This window comes from Muntiacus reevesi, chromosome 5 (genome assembly GCF_963930625.1).
Source record: "Muntiacus reevesi chromosome 5, mMunRee1.1, whole genome shotgun sequence".
NCBI classification, from domain to species: Eukaryota; Metazoa; Chordata; class Mammalia; order Artiodactyla; family Cervidae; genus Muntiacus; species Muntiacus reevesi.
In genome coordinates, this window is record NC_089253.1 from 106,245,118 (window position 1) to 106,265,047 (window position 19,930).

The 19,930-nt window shown below is 42.7% G+C and overlaps 1 protein-coding gene across 1 annotated transcript in view; it reads left to right on the plus strand.

Moving 5' to 3' along the window:
• The window catches only part of AXDND1 (axonemal dynein light chain domain containing 1), a 71,257-nt gene extending 57,957 nt beyond the window's left edge, over positions 1 to 13,300 (plus strand). The window contains exons 21-25 of the mRNA XM_065937172.1: positions 1,031 to 1,144; positions 2,869 to 2,973; positions 10,108 to 10,190; positions 11,121 to 11,356; positions 13,170 to 13,300. Of these exons, the coding sequence (XP_065793244.1) occupies positions 1,031 to 1,144; positions 2,869 to 2,973; positions 10,108 to 10,190; positions 11,121 to 11,356; positions 13,170 to 13,300 (669 nt within the window). The remainder of the gene's footprint in view (positions 1 to 1,030; positions 1,145 to 2,868; positions 2,974 to 10,107; positions 10,191 to 11,120; positions 11,357 to 13,169) is intronic.
• The last annotated feature ends 6,630 nt before the right edge of the window (positions 13,301 to 19,930 follow it).

Below are 19,930 nucleotides of genomic sequence, written 5' to 3' on the forward strand. Positions count from 1 at the left end.
ATAGTTTTTCCAGTAGTTATGTAAAGATGTGAGTTGGATCATAAAGAAAGCTGAGCGCCGAAGGACAGATGCTTTTGTTTTGTGGTGCTGGAGAAGACTCTTGAAAGTCCTTTAGACATCAAGGAGATCAACCAGCCATTCCTAAAGGAAATCAATCCTGAATATTCACTGGAAAGACTGATGCTGAAGCTGAAACTTCAATGCTTTGGGTATCTGATGTGAAGAGCTGACTCATTGGAAAAGACCTTGATGCTTGGAAATAGTGAAGTCAAAAGGAGAAGGAGGTGGCAGAGGGTGAGATGGTTGGATGGCATCATCAACTCGATAGACATGGGTTTGAGCAAACTCTAGGAAATAGTCAAGGACAGGGACTTGGGCTGCAGTCCAAATAGTCAAGGACAGGGCTGCAGTCCATGGGGGTCACAAAGAGTCAGACATGAGTGAGTGACTGAACAACAGCAGCATGTTGCTAGAGTGATTGTTTTGAAATGCAAAACGGGTCAATGAAATTATTGGTACTTCAGGATAAAGTCCAATCTCCCTGCCGTAATATTCTAGTCCTTCCTCTGTGACTGTGCTCCTGTCCATCTGCTTCTGAGTTTTTGTTCTACTGACCTCCTTTTGTTCTTAGTGCCAGTCATGTGCAAATAACATTATCTGTCTGGAACTCACTTCTTTTTTCTTGTGCCATCTTTTTTTCTCCTGACCCATCCTTCCAGAGGAAACACAGACATTATGTCCTCCAAGAAACCTGCTTGATGAACCCTCTCTTTCTCCCCTGCCCAATACCAGATCTGGTTTAGGTGCTTCTACTCTTTGACTATATGTAACCATAGTATTTTCTTGTCCACTAAATTGTAAGCTGCTTAAGGCAGGGACTGTTCTTATTAACCTTGTATCCTTATCACTAGCATAGTGCCCAATTACAAAATTAATGCTCATTAAATATTTTTGAATGGAAATATTGCTAATCTTCTGCAAAAATATATATGTCCACTAAGCTACAATATAATATTGTTGTGTCTAATAGGATATTCTAAAAAAATTAAGTGGGCTTGAAGCAGGAAAAATTCATAAAGAAATTGAAGAAGACATGGAGGACAAGAAACTTGAGAAGGAAAAGAAAGAAGAGAATGCAGAAGAGGTAAGATTATTTAGTATTAGTTCCTTTTCCTTTATATTTTTAAAGAAAATATATAATGAATATATATATTTAAAGAATGAATATATAATGAAAATATATATATATATTTGAGCCTCCCAAGATGGCTAGTGGTAAAGAATCCACCTGCCAGTGCCAGAGACATGAGTTCAATCCCTGAGTTCAATCCCTGAGTCAGGAAGATCTCCTGGAGAAAGAAATGGCAGGCTATATAGTCCATGGGAGTCAGACTCGACTTCGTGACTAAACAACAACAAATGCAGTGTGTGTATATACATATGTATATATACAATTGAAAATAGAAATAGATCATCTGGAGTGAACGCTTCAACTTCCTTCCTTTCCTCATTTAGATTTAACCTTACTTGCACACACACTTATGTCTTTATTTTCCAAGGATAGGGTGTCCCTCTTCCTTTCTAAATTCAGCCATTTCCCACTGGCCTCATTCACCTGTGCTGCTGATAACTACACAATCTACCTCTTACTCTGATGCTGTTTCTTTACCCTTTCATTTCCATGTTTTTCAAATAGTTGTTTAAACTCCTGTCTCCACTCTTCAGCTCCCACTCTGAACTGCCTTTTCTCACTTCCCTGAGGCCATCCACACTTCTCTTCTCCTTATCCTGTCTCCACTCCCTGCTGTGGCATTAATAATAAAAATAACCCTTATTGGAGCATTTGTGATAATAATAATAATGAAAATACAATGATAACTACCAATAATTGAGTGCCTACCATGGCCTGCACATGTTGTCTCTTACTTACACAATACAACCTCAAAGTAAATATTATTGTTCCCATTTTACAGATAAGAAAACTGAAGCTCAAAAAGGTTAACTGACTTACTGAAAACCATATGCTATTAAGTGGCAGAACCAACATTCAAACCTAGTTTAGTCTGGCATAAGAGCCCTTGTAATTACTGGGTGAACTACTATTTTCTTTGGCTTTCAGAATTCATGATCACTCTCCATTTAGTCTTAATTTACTTCCCTGGGGTGTTTCTTTGCTCTGAATAGTTTAGATGTTGGCATGATCCCAGACCATGACATACATCCTTTACTCACTTTACGTGCTGTACAAAAGAATAAAAATATTGTATAGCACCCGTGCCTCTTTTGATCAGCATTTTCTACTTTTCTTCTCATATAGTACTTGGCATATAAAAGGCAAAATATATGGAATACATTATTTTTTGGCCACTAAATCTGTCATACCTGTTAAATCTCCTCCTTCCCTTCTTCTGAGGCCTGAGTTCCGGCCCTTCCCTCCCTATTTTACAAACTCCTATTCAGCTTTCAAATATCATTTCACTGTAAACAACAACAACAACAAAACCTGGGGTGTCTAGACAAAATGCAGGGCCCTTTTCTGGGTACACATAGCTCTTGGAACTCACCTTTATGATCACAGTAATCATGCAGACCATAATTATTTTATTGATTATCTCTCCTACTGTTCTATGAGTTCCTGAGATCTGAAAGAAATCCTCTTTGTTTGTTTCACAGTTACTTCCCTTTGTCCCCACTTCCCCATCCCTGCTCATTTTCCCCACAGTGTTCCCTGTAAGTCTTCTAAATGCTTCCCAAATGATGAAAACAAATGGAAAACCAAAGCTTCAGACATGATACTGGGCAACTTGCCCTGCCACTGGGTCACACACACGAGCTCACTAACAGGTCTGTGGTATTTCTATGCCCTAGGAACCTTCAACATCTACAGAGAAGGAAAAAATCATTCGAGTCATTGGGGAAGATGAAAATATTCACTCCCAACCTCTCTATGAAACAGATGCATTGTCTTCTTGGGTATGTATCTGCAACTCAGCTAGGAAATTCAAAACTAGAAAATTTAACATTATGTAAAAATTATATGGATCTAACATAACTTTTAGCATTTCTAAGAGAATGCCTAAGTAATATATTTTCCAGATTTATGTTTCTCCCAGCATCATCCTTGGAAAAACTCTTGTTTGTTCACAAAAACTTTTCATTCTCTCCCTTAAAACTCATTTTAAAATCAGAATTTCATCTCTTTCCTTAACTTAACAATATTATGGTCAATATTTGATCAATTTAAAAAATATATTTGTTTAGCAGACTCTGTTGATAACTGTGATAAGAACATACCACCGGGAGGAGGGATCGGGATGGGGAACACATGTAAATCCATGGCTGATTCATGTCAATGTATGGCAAAAACCACTACAATATTGTAAAGTAATTAGCCTCCAACTAATGGTGACTGCAGCCATGAACTTAAAAGACGCTTACTCCTTGGAAGGAAAGTTATGACAACCTAGATAGCATATTAAAAAGCAGAGGCATTACTTTGCCAACAAAGGTCCATCTGGTCAAGGCTATGGTTTTTCCACTGGTCATGTATGGATGTGAGAGTTGGACTGTGAAGAAAGTTGAGCGCCAAAAAATTGATGCTTTTGAACTATGGCGCTGGAGAAGACTCTTGAGAGTCCCTTGGACTGCAAAGAGATCCAACCAGTCCATCCTGAAGGAGATCAGTCCTGGGTGTTCATTGGAAGCACTGATGCTGAAGCTGAAACTCCAATACTTTGGCCACCTCATGCGAAGAGTTGACTCTTTGGAAAAGACCCTGATGCTGGGAGGGATTGGGGGCAGGAGGAGAAGGGGACGACAGAGGATGAGATGGCTGGATGGCATCACTGACTCGATGGACATGAGTTTGAGTAAACTCCGGGAGTTGGTGATGGACAGGGAGGCCTGGTGTGCTGCGATTCATGGGGTCACAAAGAGTCGGACACAACTGAGCGACTGAACTGAACTGAACTGAACAAAAATAAATGAAAAAAAAAAAGAACATACCAACAACCACAAGAATTACTGGGGAACTGGAAACCTTTAGACAGTAGCTATGGAAACTCAGCAGGAAAACAAAGTTAAAACTCCTTCACAAAAAGTTCTAGGATCATTTACACTTAAGTTAGCTCTAGATTTGTATTTCTCTGTACAGGATGCCATGACTTTAGGAATCTCTAGGTGGGCTTCATCCCACTGACCCCCTGAAATGGTAGGCAACATTCTGTCTGCATAGTCATACTGTGCATTTTCTTGGGGGAGCAAGGGGATGTGCTGGAAATCCATAGACATCATCAAATTTTTCAACCTCAAAGTTAAGAACCATTTCATTGCTAGGAGTCTGACCCGTCTGAGTACGAACTGGTGTGTACAGGCGTGGGGAGCTGTGGTGAGGGTACTGGTGGATGGCAGCTAGATCATTAAAGTGGCTGCATGGTCCAGAGTAGAGGCAGATTGCAGGGATGTTTGTGAAGGGAGATTGTAGGAAATAGGCTCCAACTCTGGGAGGAAGAACTGGGTGAAACCATGTGGAGAGTTAGGCAGGAACAGCCAAAATTGGAGAAAGAGTGGTGCTTGGGGGTTGGGGGGTTGCAATCACACTCTCCCAAAGTAATGCCTTTTTAACAATTTAAAAAAATTATATGTTAATATGTCAGTTGAAAGGCTTCCTAGGTGGCTCAGTGGTAAAGAATCCGCTTGCCAATGCAGGAGACACAGGTTTGATCCCTTGGTTAGGGAGATCCCCTAGAGGAGGAAATGGCAACCCGCTCCAGTATTCTTGCCTGAGAAATCCTAGGAACAGAAGAGCCTGGTGGGCTACAGTCCATGGGGTCACAAAGAGCCTGATGTGACTGAACTGAGCATGGACACATGTCAGGTGATAAGACTGTGAGGCAAAGATGTAAGGGTAAGCAATGCAAGTGCAATGTCATGAGACATATTTTCTAAAAAGGCAAACAAAGGGTAGCACTATAATAAGAGCCCCCCACCAGTCCCACCCAAAACCTTCCTACCCCAGATTTTCTCCCCTGAGGTAAAAGCCCTGCTCTGCTCTCCTGGCAAGACATCAGTGTGCGTGCTCAGTCTCTTCAGTCGTGTCCAACCCTTTGCGGCCCCATGGACTGTAGCCTGCCAGGCTCTTCTGTCCATGGGATTCTCCAGGCAAGAACGCTGGAGTGGGTTGCCGTGTCCTCCTCTCGGGGATCTTCCTGGCCCAGGGATCGAACCCTCGTCTCTTGTGTCTCCTGCATTGGCAGTCAGGTTCTTTACCATTAGTGCCACCTGGGAAGCCTGGCAAGGCATCAGGTTCTGGCCTAAAGTGTGGGGAGAAGCGGCCAGGAAAATAGAAGCCTGTAGCCTGGGGCAAAATGGAGGGTGCAGTGCTTGTCTTTGATAGCGTGGGGCTCCTGCTCCAGGATGCCACAGTTCCATCTGATACAGTGTGGCGCTGTGTGGCGAGCCCACCTGAGGACGATGTGGTCCAGAAAGTCTCTCTCTCGGCTCAGAGAAGTTGCTAATGTTCTACTATAGATCCCTGAAAACCCAATTATCCAGGTTCTCACTGACCATGAGGCCTAAAATGGACTAAAATGCCATCCAGATGTACTTGCAAGTTCCTTGAAGTAAAGAAGAACCACATTCATCCTAGGGGGTAGAAAGGGATCACCAGGTGCTCAGAGGGGCCCTAAGTGTGCTGGGCAAGTGAAGGCAAAGTAGATCTGTGGGGATGTCAGTACCCAGAGAATGAAGATCCCTGACCTGGAGGAGGTCAGAGATTCGGCATGGGAGGTGGAGCCTGGGGGAAGGGTGTAGTCTTGATGTGGACTGTGCTGTGGACTTGGTGGGGCAGGAGGGGCCTTGGCTCTGTGCTCTTTCCATTCATAAAGACATCGGGGCTCCCTGAGGGCAGTTTAAGATTTTAAAACTTTCACTGTAAAAAAAAATTTTTTTTTTTTTTTCCATACATTGACAGGAATCAGCCATGGATTTACTTGTGTTCCCCATCCTGAACCCCCCTCCCACCTCCCTCCCCATCCCATCCCTCTGGGTCTTCCCAGTGCATCAGCCCCGAGCACTTGTCTCATGCATCCAACCTGGACTGGCGATCTGTTTCACACTTGATAATATACATGTTTCGATGCTGTTCTCTGAGATCATCCCACCCTCGCCTTCTCCCATAGAGTCCAAAAGTCTGTTCTATACATCTATCTCTCTTTTTCTGTCTTGCATATAGGATTATCATTACCATATTTCTAAATTCCATATATATGTGTAAGTATACTGTATTGGTGTTTATCTTTCTGGCTTACTTCACTCTGTATAATGGGCTCCAGTTTCATCCATCTCATCAGAACTGATTCAAATGTATTCTTTTTAATGGCTGAGTAATATTCCACTGTATATATGTACCACAGCTTTCAAAAATTTCTTTTGCTTTGTTTGTTTGTTTTTCCTTTATCCGTTTTTTCCCCTCTGTCTTTCTTTTTTTCTTTTTGACAGAGACTTAGCCTCTGGCCCTAAGAACGTAGCAACCATTTAGCAGGGCTACAGATCCAAGGCATTAGTTCTTTTGGGCAGTGGCTCTCTCTCTTTCTGGTCTGCAAACACAGCTCCCAGGAGGCAGTTTGATTGACACTGGGAAAGTAAAGAGAAAAGGAAGAAAGGGATAGAGAAGCAAAAACCTTGTGGTTTGCAGGTATAACTTGTCATGTCCCTAGGAACTGAGTTATAGAGCGGGAGAGGTCAAAGAGATAACTGCATCCTGGGTTTCCAGTGAGGAGTAGTTCTGGACCCCTGGGAGGCTAGGAGCAAGAACATGGAGAATTCCAATTACTTCTCGTAGCTCCTCCTTCAAATGACTCCAGGACAGGGTTTTCTGGGGGCTGAGATATGACTGATATCTCAACAGGAGTAGTGGTGGTGAGTCACCACCAGCTTGGACAGGCTAATTGCTTGGCCTTAAACCAGAGCCTTATTCATGTTGTTACCTGATGCCCTAGTATCCACCGTAACTAGGAGAGGGAGAGGGATGGACTATCAATTATTCAAAACTCTCTTCAGTTAGCTGGAAATTAGGATGTTGTGGGAATTCCTGAAGACTGTACTCAAAGCAGGAACTATGCACGAAACTCGGCCTGCTGTGTCTGTTTCAGGCACCATCCGGTCTGGCACTTCCTGAGTTCACTGGTGAATCAGGTGACCCCAGTGAGCGGCCCTGACTCTGCCTCTGCACGTCCTGGGGTGCCACCTGATTTAATCATGTCTGAGAACTTGCTGCAGGGCACCCCTTGTGGCCCTCTCTGAATGGGAATCATTTCAAAGTTGTCCCTGGAGGAGAAGCAGCCTGAACTCTGTAACAATTCACTGACGGGTGGAGGTATGGGAAGACTAAATTCAGCAAACTCTCCTGCAGTGTTCAGCTGACCCCAGGCACTTCCTCCTGGCTGCAAGAGCTGGGTTGCCTAGGGCTCAGCTACCCTAATGAGCAAGATGTTAGGAACAATCTCTTTTAGGCCTGCCTTCAAACCACAGGTTCTGGCTGTTTGTAAAGGGTTGTAAATATGAGGGAGATAGGAGATTTTTGCTGATTACCTCTAAACTCCTTTGAAAGAGTAGGGGCCAGACTTGGAGGATCAGCCATATTTTTTTCACTGAGCTAAAGGAAGCGCTTAGAAACCTGTGTTTTCCTTCCACAATATCATGTACCCCCGGTGTAGGTATTAAGAACAGTGACCAAATGATCCATCTTTTAACGGCAGCAGGGAAGGGTCCTTGGAATTAGTGGGTCCAGAAAATATGTCCAAAGCTGACAGGGTCACTGTGGCTGGCTAGGCATTCAGTACTGAGCACTGGATTCCAAGGAACTGGGTCTGAAACCAGATCTTCCCTGAAATAGTCTCAAGCTAAAGATGTTAGTCCAATCCAAAGCCCATTAGTAGGTTTCCCTGGTGACTCAGTGTTAAAGAATCCTCCTGCCAATACAGAAGACACAAGTTTGATCCCCGGTAAGGGAAGGTCCCATATGCTGCGAAGCAGCTAGGCCTGTGCGCCACAACTATTGAGCCCGTGCCCTAGAGCCCGGGAGCCACAACCATGAAGCCATCGCAGTGAGAAGCCCGTGCACCGTAACTAGAGAGTAGCCCCTGCTCGCCGCAACAAGAGAAAGCCTGCACAGCAACCGAGACCCAGCACGGCCAAAAATAAATAAAAAAAAATTTTTTTTTTAAATTAAGCCCACTAGTAGAGTCAGACCTCGGGAAAACCAAGCCAAAAAGGCCAAAGGCATAATCGAAGTCTGACAGAGAGACTCGCTGAAAGCTACAGCAGGTTGGCACAAACAAAGATGGTCCAATGCAGTTGCTTCCAAGAGCTGTGTGGCCCTTGTTTGTCTCTATTATACAGTGGGTAAAAGAGCATAAAAGCCAGAGGAAGCTTCAAAATATGAAAAAAGGGCTCAAGGCAGAGTCTCTGTGATTTCCCTTGAGGCATCTATAGCCAGTGAGCTTCCCCTGGGAAGCTCATTGGTAAAGAATCCAGTTCACCTGCCAAACATGAGATATGAATTCAATCTCTGGTTTGGGAAGACCCCGGAAGAAGGAAATGGGAACCCACTCCAGTATTCTTGCCTGGGAAATCCCATGGACAGAGGAGCCTGGCAGGCCATAATCCATGGGGTTGCAGAAGAGTTGGACATGACCTAGCAACTAAACAGCAACAACAGTCTGTATCCATATATATGGCTGATGCAGGGAAGTTTGCCCCTTGGCATACATAGAGGAGGCAATAATTCTAGAAACTAACCGTCTAGCATTTTGGACCATGGGAATTTCCTATTGAACGATTTGAAAAGGGCCACAAAACATTAATCTGTACTTGGTGGTTTCAAAACAGAGGAATGCTTCCCTCGCACACTGTAACTAAATATCTGTCTTTTGAATGAATGAGGCGACAGTCAGAAGGCTGAAAGGTACGGTTCACAGAGTATAGTCCTGATCTACTTTGGTTTCCACCTGTAGTTAAAACTGCTTCATGTAGCTGTACAAATCATGTGTGGAATTCCAGTTCCAAAAGCTCTGCTGTGAAAAAACTTCCTTTTGGATTCAGAGAACAAATAAATTAGTAGCATGTGCTGTATAAGCAAGGCCACGTGACACATTGCTGGTCCAGCCTGAACAAGGACAGATTTCTCATCCAAAGGGGAGGCAAGACAGAAAGAGGGAAAATATGTTACTGAGGCAATAGCAGAAGAATAAAAGAGCTAGAGGAAAAGTGAACTTGTTTGATAGTTTATTTTTGCTGGTTTGCTTTTAGAAAAAGTGAGCATAGTACAGTGCCATGTGTGGCTGAGGATGGAGAGGCCACGATGAAGGTTTTGCTTTAACCACTAGATCTTTCTGTGATTATGGCAGGCTGCCTATCCTCTTAGATCCCTCTTTCCATCTAGAAGGTGGGGTTTACCTTTTACTTGTCTCTGTTGGGGAAATGTGGATAAAAGAGATTTTTTAAAGTACATGGGTCTGGAAAAATGCCTCATAATATTCATTTTAACATGTAGTTTTTGTCTTCTAAATTTTCTCTTTTGTCTCCCTCTTATTTTATTTTCTGGAGTATATTTAGAGTCAAAATAAATAAGCGGTTTTTAAAAAAATATATTTTCACTACTTTGATATTTATGAAGTTTCCTAAGAAACTGAGAGATCTGATTGGATTATGCAATGTTATGTGCTTAGTGAAGTAAATTATTAATGAGAGAAGTATAGTTGATTTCCTTGATATTTAACTTGATTAGAGAAACATGTTTGCCCTTCTCTTCATTTTTTAAAACTTTCTCTTCTTTCCCTGCTTCTTTTTGTTGATATTGTTTTCCCTGCTTCTTCTTTACAACTTTAATAAAGTTTATATCCACCTGAGTATGAATAATTGGCAATCTGGTATGGTATTTGGCCACAGTAAATGCCTGTTCTTCTTTCATATTAAGAGTGTGTTTAATCATCTACTATATAAATATGAATGGTAGAAAAAGATAGCTTGGTTCATAACATCCTGAAGAAGGAGGCTATTTACTGTTAGGACTCTCAGTTCATTCACAGTACATACTTTTCTTGTCAGAGAGAATCAGCTAATGAAGGTACATTGGCCCCAAAGTATCTTGAAGCAATGGCTATACTTGATCACACACAGGAGAAGTTAAGGTAAGTATGAGACACCACAATGGTAAGAAGACAAAGATTGTTGTCCAGGAGATCTAGCTGAGAAATGCACACTTCTTGGCTTATTTTTGGTTCTCCTGTTTCCTTTTTCCTTACGAGTAGGATGGGTACCATCAAATCATCTGGAGGCAATAAATTAAACTACTGCAGTAGGGACAGCTGTCCTCAGCTACATTGGAGATGGAGGAAGTCCAGTGTGTATGTGTATATATAGGGTGGGAGCAGTGTGAGGAGTGATCCAGCTCAGTATGTTTTTTTTTTTTTTAATTAGTTGGAGGCTAATTACTTCACAATATTTCAGTGGGTTTTGTCATACATTGACATGAATCAATGTTTTAAGAGATGAATTAGAGAAATAAATGGAACTAGAAGAAGCTATTGTGTGCAAGAAAGAAGGTTACATAACCCAAATGGTAGGAAGGACAATAGAGTTAAGATGGCTAAGAAGCAATGAGAAGATGATATATAGACATACATGTTCTAGTTATTAAGAAGCTTCAAACTGGTTTTTGTGATTGTAAGACCTGGTTTTAAAGGTGCTGGAAAATAAGGGACACTATTTTATTTGCTTGTTGAATAATATTGATATAGAGAAGCCAAGCTTAACCACTGAAAAGGGTTCCTTGGCTATTGGTGGAGAATTCCAAATATCCAAAAGTCAGTTTTCATTAAGTAATTATAAATATATTCTTCAATCGCACCGTGACTGCAGCTCTGACATTACCATCCAGAGTAGCTCCTAGACCCTCAATTCTTGGCTGAACATTGATGCTGCTGCTTTCCGTATTTGTGCCGTTCATATATAGTCTTCTTATCCCACTACCTTTTTTGGACAATGAGTTTCTAGATCTGAAAGATACTTTCCCAGACCTTTCCGTTTTATTGTGTTTCTCTGGACTTTGTCAATGTCAGAGAGGTCGAAAGCAGAGCCAGGCAAGCTGAGGAGAGGTTTGACGATGTGAATGAGAAGCTTCATTACACCCTTATAAGGAACAAAGAACTGGAGAAGGAATTAGAGGAAGTACTGATGAAGTATAAAATGAAGGAGTCTGAAGGAGAAGAAGAAGAAAATGAAGGAGAAAGAGAGGAAGAAAAAGAAGAAGAAGAAATCAGACCACTAGACAGAGCCTCAAAATCTCCAAAGAAAGGTGAGCCAATTGCTTTCTCATTTTTGCTTAATTTGGGCAGTACTTATGAGTGAAAACTTGATTGGATCATAAATATTTCAGAAGAGCATTAATATTTTAATGGTGATCTACTAGTTCATACTTCTCCTAGGAATGCAGACACACACACACACACACGCACCCAAATGACTAACAATGGTGACTAATAAACTAATATGAGATATAATTTTAACTTCTAAAACTGGCAAAGCTTTTTAAAAACAAAGAATACAGTGCTGGACAGAGTGGGCAAAGTAGTTAGTTTTACAAATAATACTTGTGGGCGGGCAGACAAGTGTAACTCTTTCAGAAAGAAGTTTGAGAGTGTGATGGGTAGGCCTCAAAAATATACATGTATTTTGACTTAATAATTTCACTCTTGAGAATCTAGTCAAAGGAAATAATCACAATTTTTTTAAAGCTAGAAAAAAGACCAGAACAAATGTGCCTAAACATTGATACACATTGTCTCTGGTTGCTAAAGGTTTATGGGGAATTTTGTTTTTAGTTTTTAGTACTTACTGGATTGTCTATGATGAAAATAATCTTTAGTCAACAAGAAAAGGAATTTCAATCTTCATTTTCTTATCTCTAATTAACCTTCCCTCAAAGAATTTTTAATATCCCCAATATTGGAGGCTATTTTTTGATTTTTGCTTTCATCTTCAACCTGCAGTCTGTTCCCAGGACAGGTCCTGGTGCCAGGGGTTGTACTGGGCAGATGTCTGTTATCTATTTTTCTCTGTCACCCCTGACTCTACCTCTGCCTTCAGCAAAAGCAGTAAGTTGGCCAGTCACTCACAGTCTCTGGCCTAGCTGTTGTGTATCCTGTCAGTACTGGAGTAGGAGGAATCTGAGTCCATTTTCTCTCCTCCTGTTAACTCTGAACTGGTAAAATGTTAATCATTCCAGGTGTGAAGATCCTTTAGCCTAGGTCTGAATGTATGTGAGGTAGTTTTCATAAATTAAAAAAATATATATATCTTTTCTTGTTGTGTGATTTTATCCCAATAATCTAGAAACTAGACTTTCCCTAGATTGTTGTGGCTAAGTTATGTCCGACTCTTTGCGACCCCATGGACTGTAGCCCATCAGGTTCCTCCGTCCATGGTGTAAACTACTATATGCAAATCACAGAAAAGGTCTTCATGTTAAACTGGAGAGGTGACCTCAACATGGGATGAGTGACTTTAGTTTCGTCCATTTCCATAAAAGTTTTGAGGATTAGTTTAAATACAAAAATAAAACATTTTAATAATTTTAGGTGGAGGATGACTATTCAGTTAGGTCCCAGCCTGCAAACAATAACCTATACAACAAGGATCCTTGTATCCTTTCAACAAGGATACAAGCCCTCTTCTCCCTCCTTTCCACACCCCCCCCCCACCCGCCCCAATCAGAGTCACTGCTAGGGACTCAGAAGTAGAGGATGAGAAGCCTTGCAAAGCTTAGGGGAACAGGCTGCTAAGCAAGGCAATCCCTATGCCATGCAAGTGACCTAAACATTTCTCCAAAAAAATCCACAAGTTACACATTCCCTAGAGTTAGCAGGCAGCTCCTTAAAAAAAAAAAAAAACCAAAACATGCAGATACCTTGGAGCAATCTGACATGCATATGAAACATACTGGGTCATATTTTATGAGTTAGTGCAGGGAGATCTCTTCTCTCCTAATCATTGTTCAGTGAAGGAATGGAAAATCATACAGTGAAGGAAGGAGCCTTGTGAATGCTGAGTAAGGAGAAGATCTGGATGGAGTCAGCAGACATTTACTTTTATGTCATTATCTTTAACAGTTAGTGAGTCACTGTGTTCTGAGTTATTGATGAAGAAAGGAATGGAGCCTGCTGTTTACAAAGATGAATGTGGCTCAGTCTCTGATCAAAGTGAGGCTTGTGATAAGGAATGGGGACAAGACAGGGTGTGAACAAGGGGACCGTTGAATGCGGGAGGAAGACGGCCGCAGCCAGTCAGAAGGATTCCAAACAATTGAGAAGCTTCGTTTCATGGAGCAATCAGAGACAGCAGGCTTGTGGGGGATCTGTGCTTGGAGACTGGAGGGAACAGAGACCAAGAGACACAACAGGGGTACAGCCATGGATATGGAGGGTTCTGGATACCAGCTCTGTTTGAAACTTTTCCCCTACTGAGTTTGGGGTATGTACTGGAAGGAAGGAAGGAAGAAATGTTCTTTTTTTTCTTCTCTCCTCATTACCTATAAACTTTGAGAACATATATTCTCAATCCCCGTAACCAAAGTGGAGTCGAATTTTGGGCACATGGTTTGTAGCTTGGGGCTTACTAATGCATGCAGACAGAATTTTAAAAATGCTTTGTAAAATCGAAAGTCCTTAATAAATATAAGGTATTATTACTACAATAATTGTTTTGGTCTTTTCAGAGATACAGCGCAAGGACAATTCTAAATCCAAACTCCGGACTAAATACAAGACAAAACCTAAATAGCAACCATAGGATGCTGGGCTACACCACACCACACCCATCCCAGATATCTCTGCACTTTGGAACTGACAATGTGGCTCAACTGAGGGACTCTGTTTGCAGCAGACAACTCAGGAACATCTTCTCTTTAAAAGTCACAGTGATGGCTCTAGGCAATCAGTCAGTTAGCTTATTTCCAAAATTAAAAATGGTTTGTGTAAAGGTTTTCTAGCCTCTTCAGTTGATTTCCCAGCAGAGGTCTATGAAAGGTGTCAGCTTCTGTCAAGAAAATTATGCTTTCTGAGGACTTTGAACTCTGCAGAGGAGAGTAGCAAATAAAAAGCATTATTTTTTTTTTTTTTTCAATTTAAAGGAGGGGATCCTGATAACACTATCAGGTTTCTGCAGCATTTTCAGATTTCTTATTTCAGAAAATAAGAAAGAATTCTTTTAAAATAATTTTAAAATTATTTTTTTCTTCTTTTTGAATAATTGTTTTTCTTCTCTTTCTTCTTTTTAAATAATTTTATTTATTTATTTTTGGTTGTGCTGGGTCTTCGTTGCTGTGTGGGCTGTTCTCTACTTGAGGTGAGTGGGGCCTACTCTTGAGTTGCATGGGTTTCTCATTGTTGTGGCGTCTCTTGTGAAGCAAGGGTTGTAGGGTGCGGGGGCTTCTGTAGCTGCAGCGTATGGGCTCAGTGGTTGGTAGTTCCTGGACTCCTGAGCACAGGCTCAAATAGTTGTGGTACACAGGCTTAGTTGCTCCTCAGCATGTGGGATCTTCCCAGACTAGGGATCAAATCCGTCTCTCCTGCATTGGCAGGTGGATTCTTCAATGAGCCAGGAGGGAAGACCCTTACTCCAGGCATTCTTAAGATTTATCTGGTCTTCACAATAACCCTGCAAAGTAGGTGGAAGAGAGACTGTTTACGCTCATTTCTCAGAAGATGAAATTGAGGCCCCAAATGGGCAAAAACTCCCCAAGGCCTCAGAGCTAATTGCTGTCAGAGACCCCAGTTTGCTGGCTCTGTGTGGATTGTCCGATGATGGTGATGGGCCACCAGGCCTTTGCTCAGATGGCTTCATTCACAGGGGTCAGAGTTATTGAAGATTCACCCAGAATCTCCACTTTTCACTTTTATTGCCTCATTTGTCTGCTCTGTTCATGACCCTGGATGCATCTTGGCATTAGAGAATGGACCAAGCTGCAAAAGTATGTTGCAAATGACAAATGGACATCTGGGTGGTCACTCAACCAGGGTCCCTCCTACCTCACTGCTCCGGGCTCTCTTGCATTTGTTTTATCTCTCCCTGGCTCCAGATACCTATGAGATTTCTTGACCTGCTTTGGTTCTACATTTTTGCTGTTCCTTTGAATTTATCTCCTGGAATTGTAGGATTTTGTCTGTTCCTTACGCCTCAGAAACCCTCTGACTGCAGAGTCCTCAGCCCTGTTTAAGCCCAACCCCTGGTCAGGTCTGCCTTGACCCACACATACCAAAGTGTTTGTGGGGTGGGTTTCAAAATTGCTTGGGGTCAATCTAGGCCTACTGGATGACTCCTTAATTCTGGGGAAAGAAAACATGAAATTCTTCAGACAATTGACTAGGCTCATGGTCTACCTGAAAGCAACAGATCAGGCTACTGGCTCACACTTCCAGGTACCACTTGGTAGGGCAGAGCCAGCCCCACCTCTTCGCTTTCCTAGAGAGATTCTTGAACGATTCTAGCAAACTGGGGGCTTTTTGGTGAAATTTCAGAACACTTGAAAAAAATAATTCCCTGCTTTGTAGGAATGAGTGGTCGTTTTCCTAGAAATCAGCAGCCCCCGTGCCTGAACACAAGAGTCTGGCCCCTCAGAATGTGTCAGCTGCATTAGGTGGAAGGCTGTCTTAAAGGTTAGAGTGATGCCGGATGCCGCTACAATTAGAATGAGATGTTGGGTACCTAGTTGGGGTGGCTTGGTTGTGAGTCACAAAAACCCATTCTTGCAAACCCCAAATGAAAGAATAATTTATTGAAAGCGTGTTGGGGAGCTCAAATTGAAGGACTGAAGGAAAGTCTTAAAGAACCAGGCTAAGAATAAGATAGGATCAGGTAGTTCAGATCAGAAGCACAGATTGCTTCACAATCTCACCCAGGTGTCATCACCAATTGAACTCCAGTCATTTCTTCCATCCTTATGTTATTCTTAAAGTCCCACGAGGGAGAAAGTCCACCTTGTAGTCGCAAACCACCCATGGATGTACCAGGGATGGTGAGAAGATGTCAGGGATCTCTCTAGCTTCTTAAAAGGGAAGGAAGGACACCTGGCTCTTCTGTTTCATTGAGATGGAACATAGTACAGGGAAAGGAAATACCCAGATAAAATCAGGCTGGTGGTAGGAAGGTGTAATGAACATTTGGTGGGTTAAAAAAAAAGTATTCTACAGAGACGGCCTCTGCACTACGACTTTCCGAAAGTTGTCCTGGGCATCTTCACTCTCCCAAGTAGCTGACTTGTGAGAAATTTTAGGTAGTCCTTGAGACACTGCCGTACCTTCTCAAGATGACCCTGAGGGGGTCTCCTGAGCAGAATGGAGGGAGGAGCTCTTACTATTTCTCTGGCAGTGAGGCTCTTGTGCTTGCGACAAAAGAGACCAGACACTCTGTGCTCAGCTCTTCAGACAAAGCTGTGCTGACTGGATGGGCCTCATCACACTCCTCAGTGTCCCAATCTCAGTGGTGACGTGTTCCACATCCCTAGGGAGCCGAGGCGGTAGTGTCTTAGGGACCTTAGGAAGTTTGGTGAGCAAGTCCCAAATCTGCCAGGCCTGGCTCTTCACCACACACCCAGACCTACCCCACACATGTGGACACCGTGCAACTCTCTCGCAAGAGTTCTGGTTCTACACTAAGGTTCTACCCACTTGACTGTGGTCAAGTCACCTGTCGGTACTTTCTGGCACACATTGGCTAGTCTTTCCTCTTGTTTTTGGCCTTTCCCAGCCGGAGATCAATGACTCAGATGTTGCCTGGGTAACCTACATTTTGCATTTCACTTTCAAAGACTGCTGAGAATTCTGCTTGAGGGCCCCAAATCTAGAGCACCTTGTACCCACTTCTGGAATTCCAAATAAGCCTGCCACCTATGAGCAAGCATTTTCCCAGAGGAAGCAGAGGAGCTGCTCTGAAATTAGGAGCATAACTGTTGTAGTCTTGTGGCCTAGGGCCTGCTTACCTCCAAAACCGGGGGTACTTGCTTTCTGAGCCTGAGGCTGAATGTCTGGAGTTCATCAGAACTTCTACTCTGGATAACAGATAGTTCATTCCAGCCAAGTCTGCCACAGCCTCAAGACAGTCTCCTATTCAGGACTGTTGAGCAAGCTCACTAATCCCCCGGCCTCAAAAGTGAGCTCTGCCGTGTACAGGTTTTCAAGAAGCAGGACTTCCTGGATGGTGCAACTTGTCCAAGATGGGGCATCTAAGAGCAAGACCAATGAAGGCAACCTTCCAGAGTTTCCTAAACAATTCCAGTACCCAGTGGTGCCATTGGCCTGGGCAGTGTTCCTGTGGTTCTGGAATGGCTGATGAAAGGGCTCCTACACATCTTTCTGGATTGCAGTGGCTTCTGTATGGAGAGCATCCTCCTGTACTTGCAGAGTTGGATCCCATGAGCCCCTGATCTGACAGAGGCATACTTTAGGCTACCTCTAGGCCAGCTGTGAGAAAACTTCTGAAAGTCTAAAGGTAAGAGTAACAGTTCCCATCATCTGTCTCACCAGGGCAAAGTGATTTTGGGCAGACAATGTATTTCCATCTCAGATGTCCAGCAGATCCTAGAGTTTATAAGATACAGCTAGTAATACATCTCCCATTTTCTACTCTGGTCCTCCATAATCAAACCAAGGTAAGAAAGAGGAGCATGTCTGATTTCTGGCTGGAACTATTGCTGATCAAGAGGAGAACCTCTTCTCTTCTGTCTAGCTTTTGCATTACTTTCATAAAGAAGAGCTCTACACCATTGAAACAAATGCTTGAAATATTGCAGGGTGGGGGGATTCTAATACAGAAGACCTCATGCACAGATTCTTAAGCTGGTTCTATCCAAGAACAACCACTGGGGGGACATGAGTTCCTGGCCATTGGGGGCTAACTTTGAAGCATGGGGACAACCTGTATTAGGGGCCAGGCTCCTGTTTGGAAGGACCCAATTACTGTCATTGAGATCTACTGGGCTAAAATCAGGGAAATAATAATAGTCATGATTTACTGAGCACTTACCTAGTTTATAAGTGCTGGGCTAAGCATTGCACACAAATTACTGCGTTTAGTCACAACAACTCTGTGAGGTGGTTTCACCGTTATCCCCATTCATGTCAGGATAAGTTGTATGTCCGTTAAACATCTAGTAAGTTATAGAGTCTGGATCAAATCTGGTGTAGCTGACAGCAGAGTCCAAGCTGTCAGTTAACAGTGCTACTTTCCCTCCAAGCTCAGAAAAAACTAGAAGTGCTATTGATGAACCCTCTTCAAAAGGATTTGATTTCTACATTCTCTACGTACTGTTCAGCTCAAATACTGAGTAAATGCACTGACACACAAAATTCTAGAGGACATCAGAACCTTCACAGTCCTGATAGACGCTGCCAAAGAGCATTGCAGCAACCAGGAGCAATCTAATGAGGAGGAACATATCTACTGTATCATCCAGAAATGGTCCCCAAGGATGTGGAATGCAGAAACATAGGCGAATGACCTACCAGGCTCCCAGATACAGGGGAGTCCAAACTGCAGAGTTCCAGGCTTACCCTGATAATGGTGATGTGGGGGTTGCCCTTGAAGTTCCAAGGAAGGCCTGCTAAGCCCCCTTAGGATGTCCTCTGTTTTTGATATTGACTTGTATAAGCTGTTATCTCCATCTTGTACTTCCCAGACTCCAGAACTGTAAGAAATAAACTCCTGTGGTTTATAAGCCACCAGTATATGGTATTCTGTTGTAACAGCCTGAACTAAGATACTGCTACTCTGTTAACATTAAAGTAAATTTCTAGAGAAAAACTGTTCCCTAGTATGTATCCTAGTTTTGGATTATACTGTCCAGCTTGTCCTCTACTATCATTTCAAGATCAGTAACAGTTGGAATGTTACTGTTTCAAGAAATAAGACTTCTCCTGCTGAGACCTTGTAGACAGCACTATCAGCTCAGTAAGTAGTCTCTGAAGAATTTGCCTTTGACTACTCACTATGCCCTTTCACCGAGAACAGTTACATAGCAGCTTATCCCCATTATTCCTTCCCATCAAGCCCTCCTACCCTAACTAAAAGTTGGTTAATACCTAAAGATGCCATAGGTCACTCAAGAAGATCTGGAAGGTACTACCCCTCTGCAAGGCAGTGAACAATTTAAATGTTGATTCAGGACAGACAGACATCAGTATCACCCATAGGCATTCCCCAGATATATAGACAAAAACTCTGCCATTGACAAAAAGAACCATGCTCTGAGGAATTATTAGGAGTCCTAAAAGTCATCATTGCATTATTACCCTGGCATCCACTTATTGTTCTATTCCTGCCTCTGGTTATGCCTGAATCACCATGATCTTACCACCTCATTCATTGCTCATGCCAGCATTTGCCACCCTGAAATTAGGAACCATCTGTATGGAGCAAAAAGTGACCAGCTATCCTTGATGTCATCTTAACTCCAGTAACCAGTACACTTGGATGGGTATGGGCAGTGGTCATGAGAAATACTTCCCGCTTCAAGGAGGCTCTAATTGCCTCTGGTCCTTTAAATGGGGTGGACCATCTATGACCGTGCCCTAGCTGGTCCACAAAAGCAAGCTGCAAGCCTAATATATTAGCTATTCTAGGAAATCACCCAGGAGTTTTCCCCCCAACCTCGCCCCAACTCTCTTCCTATCACTACCTCATCAGTGACTGGTTTCCTCTCTAGCATCATATTCCTGGTTCTGGCAATTTTTGTCAGCTGCCTTTGACTTACTTGGATTTGACAGCCATTTGGATTCCACATTTTGTATTTTGGCACTTCTGCATGGTTTAGAACTTTTCTTGCTCCTTTGGCTTTAGAATCCTGCATTTCCTCCAGCAGAGGTGACTCAATCCATGA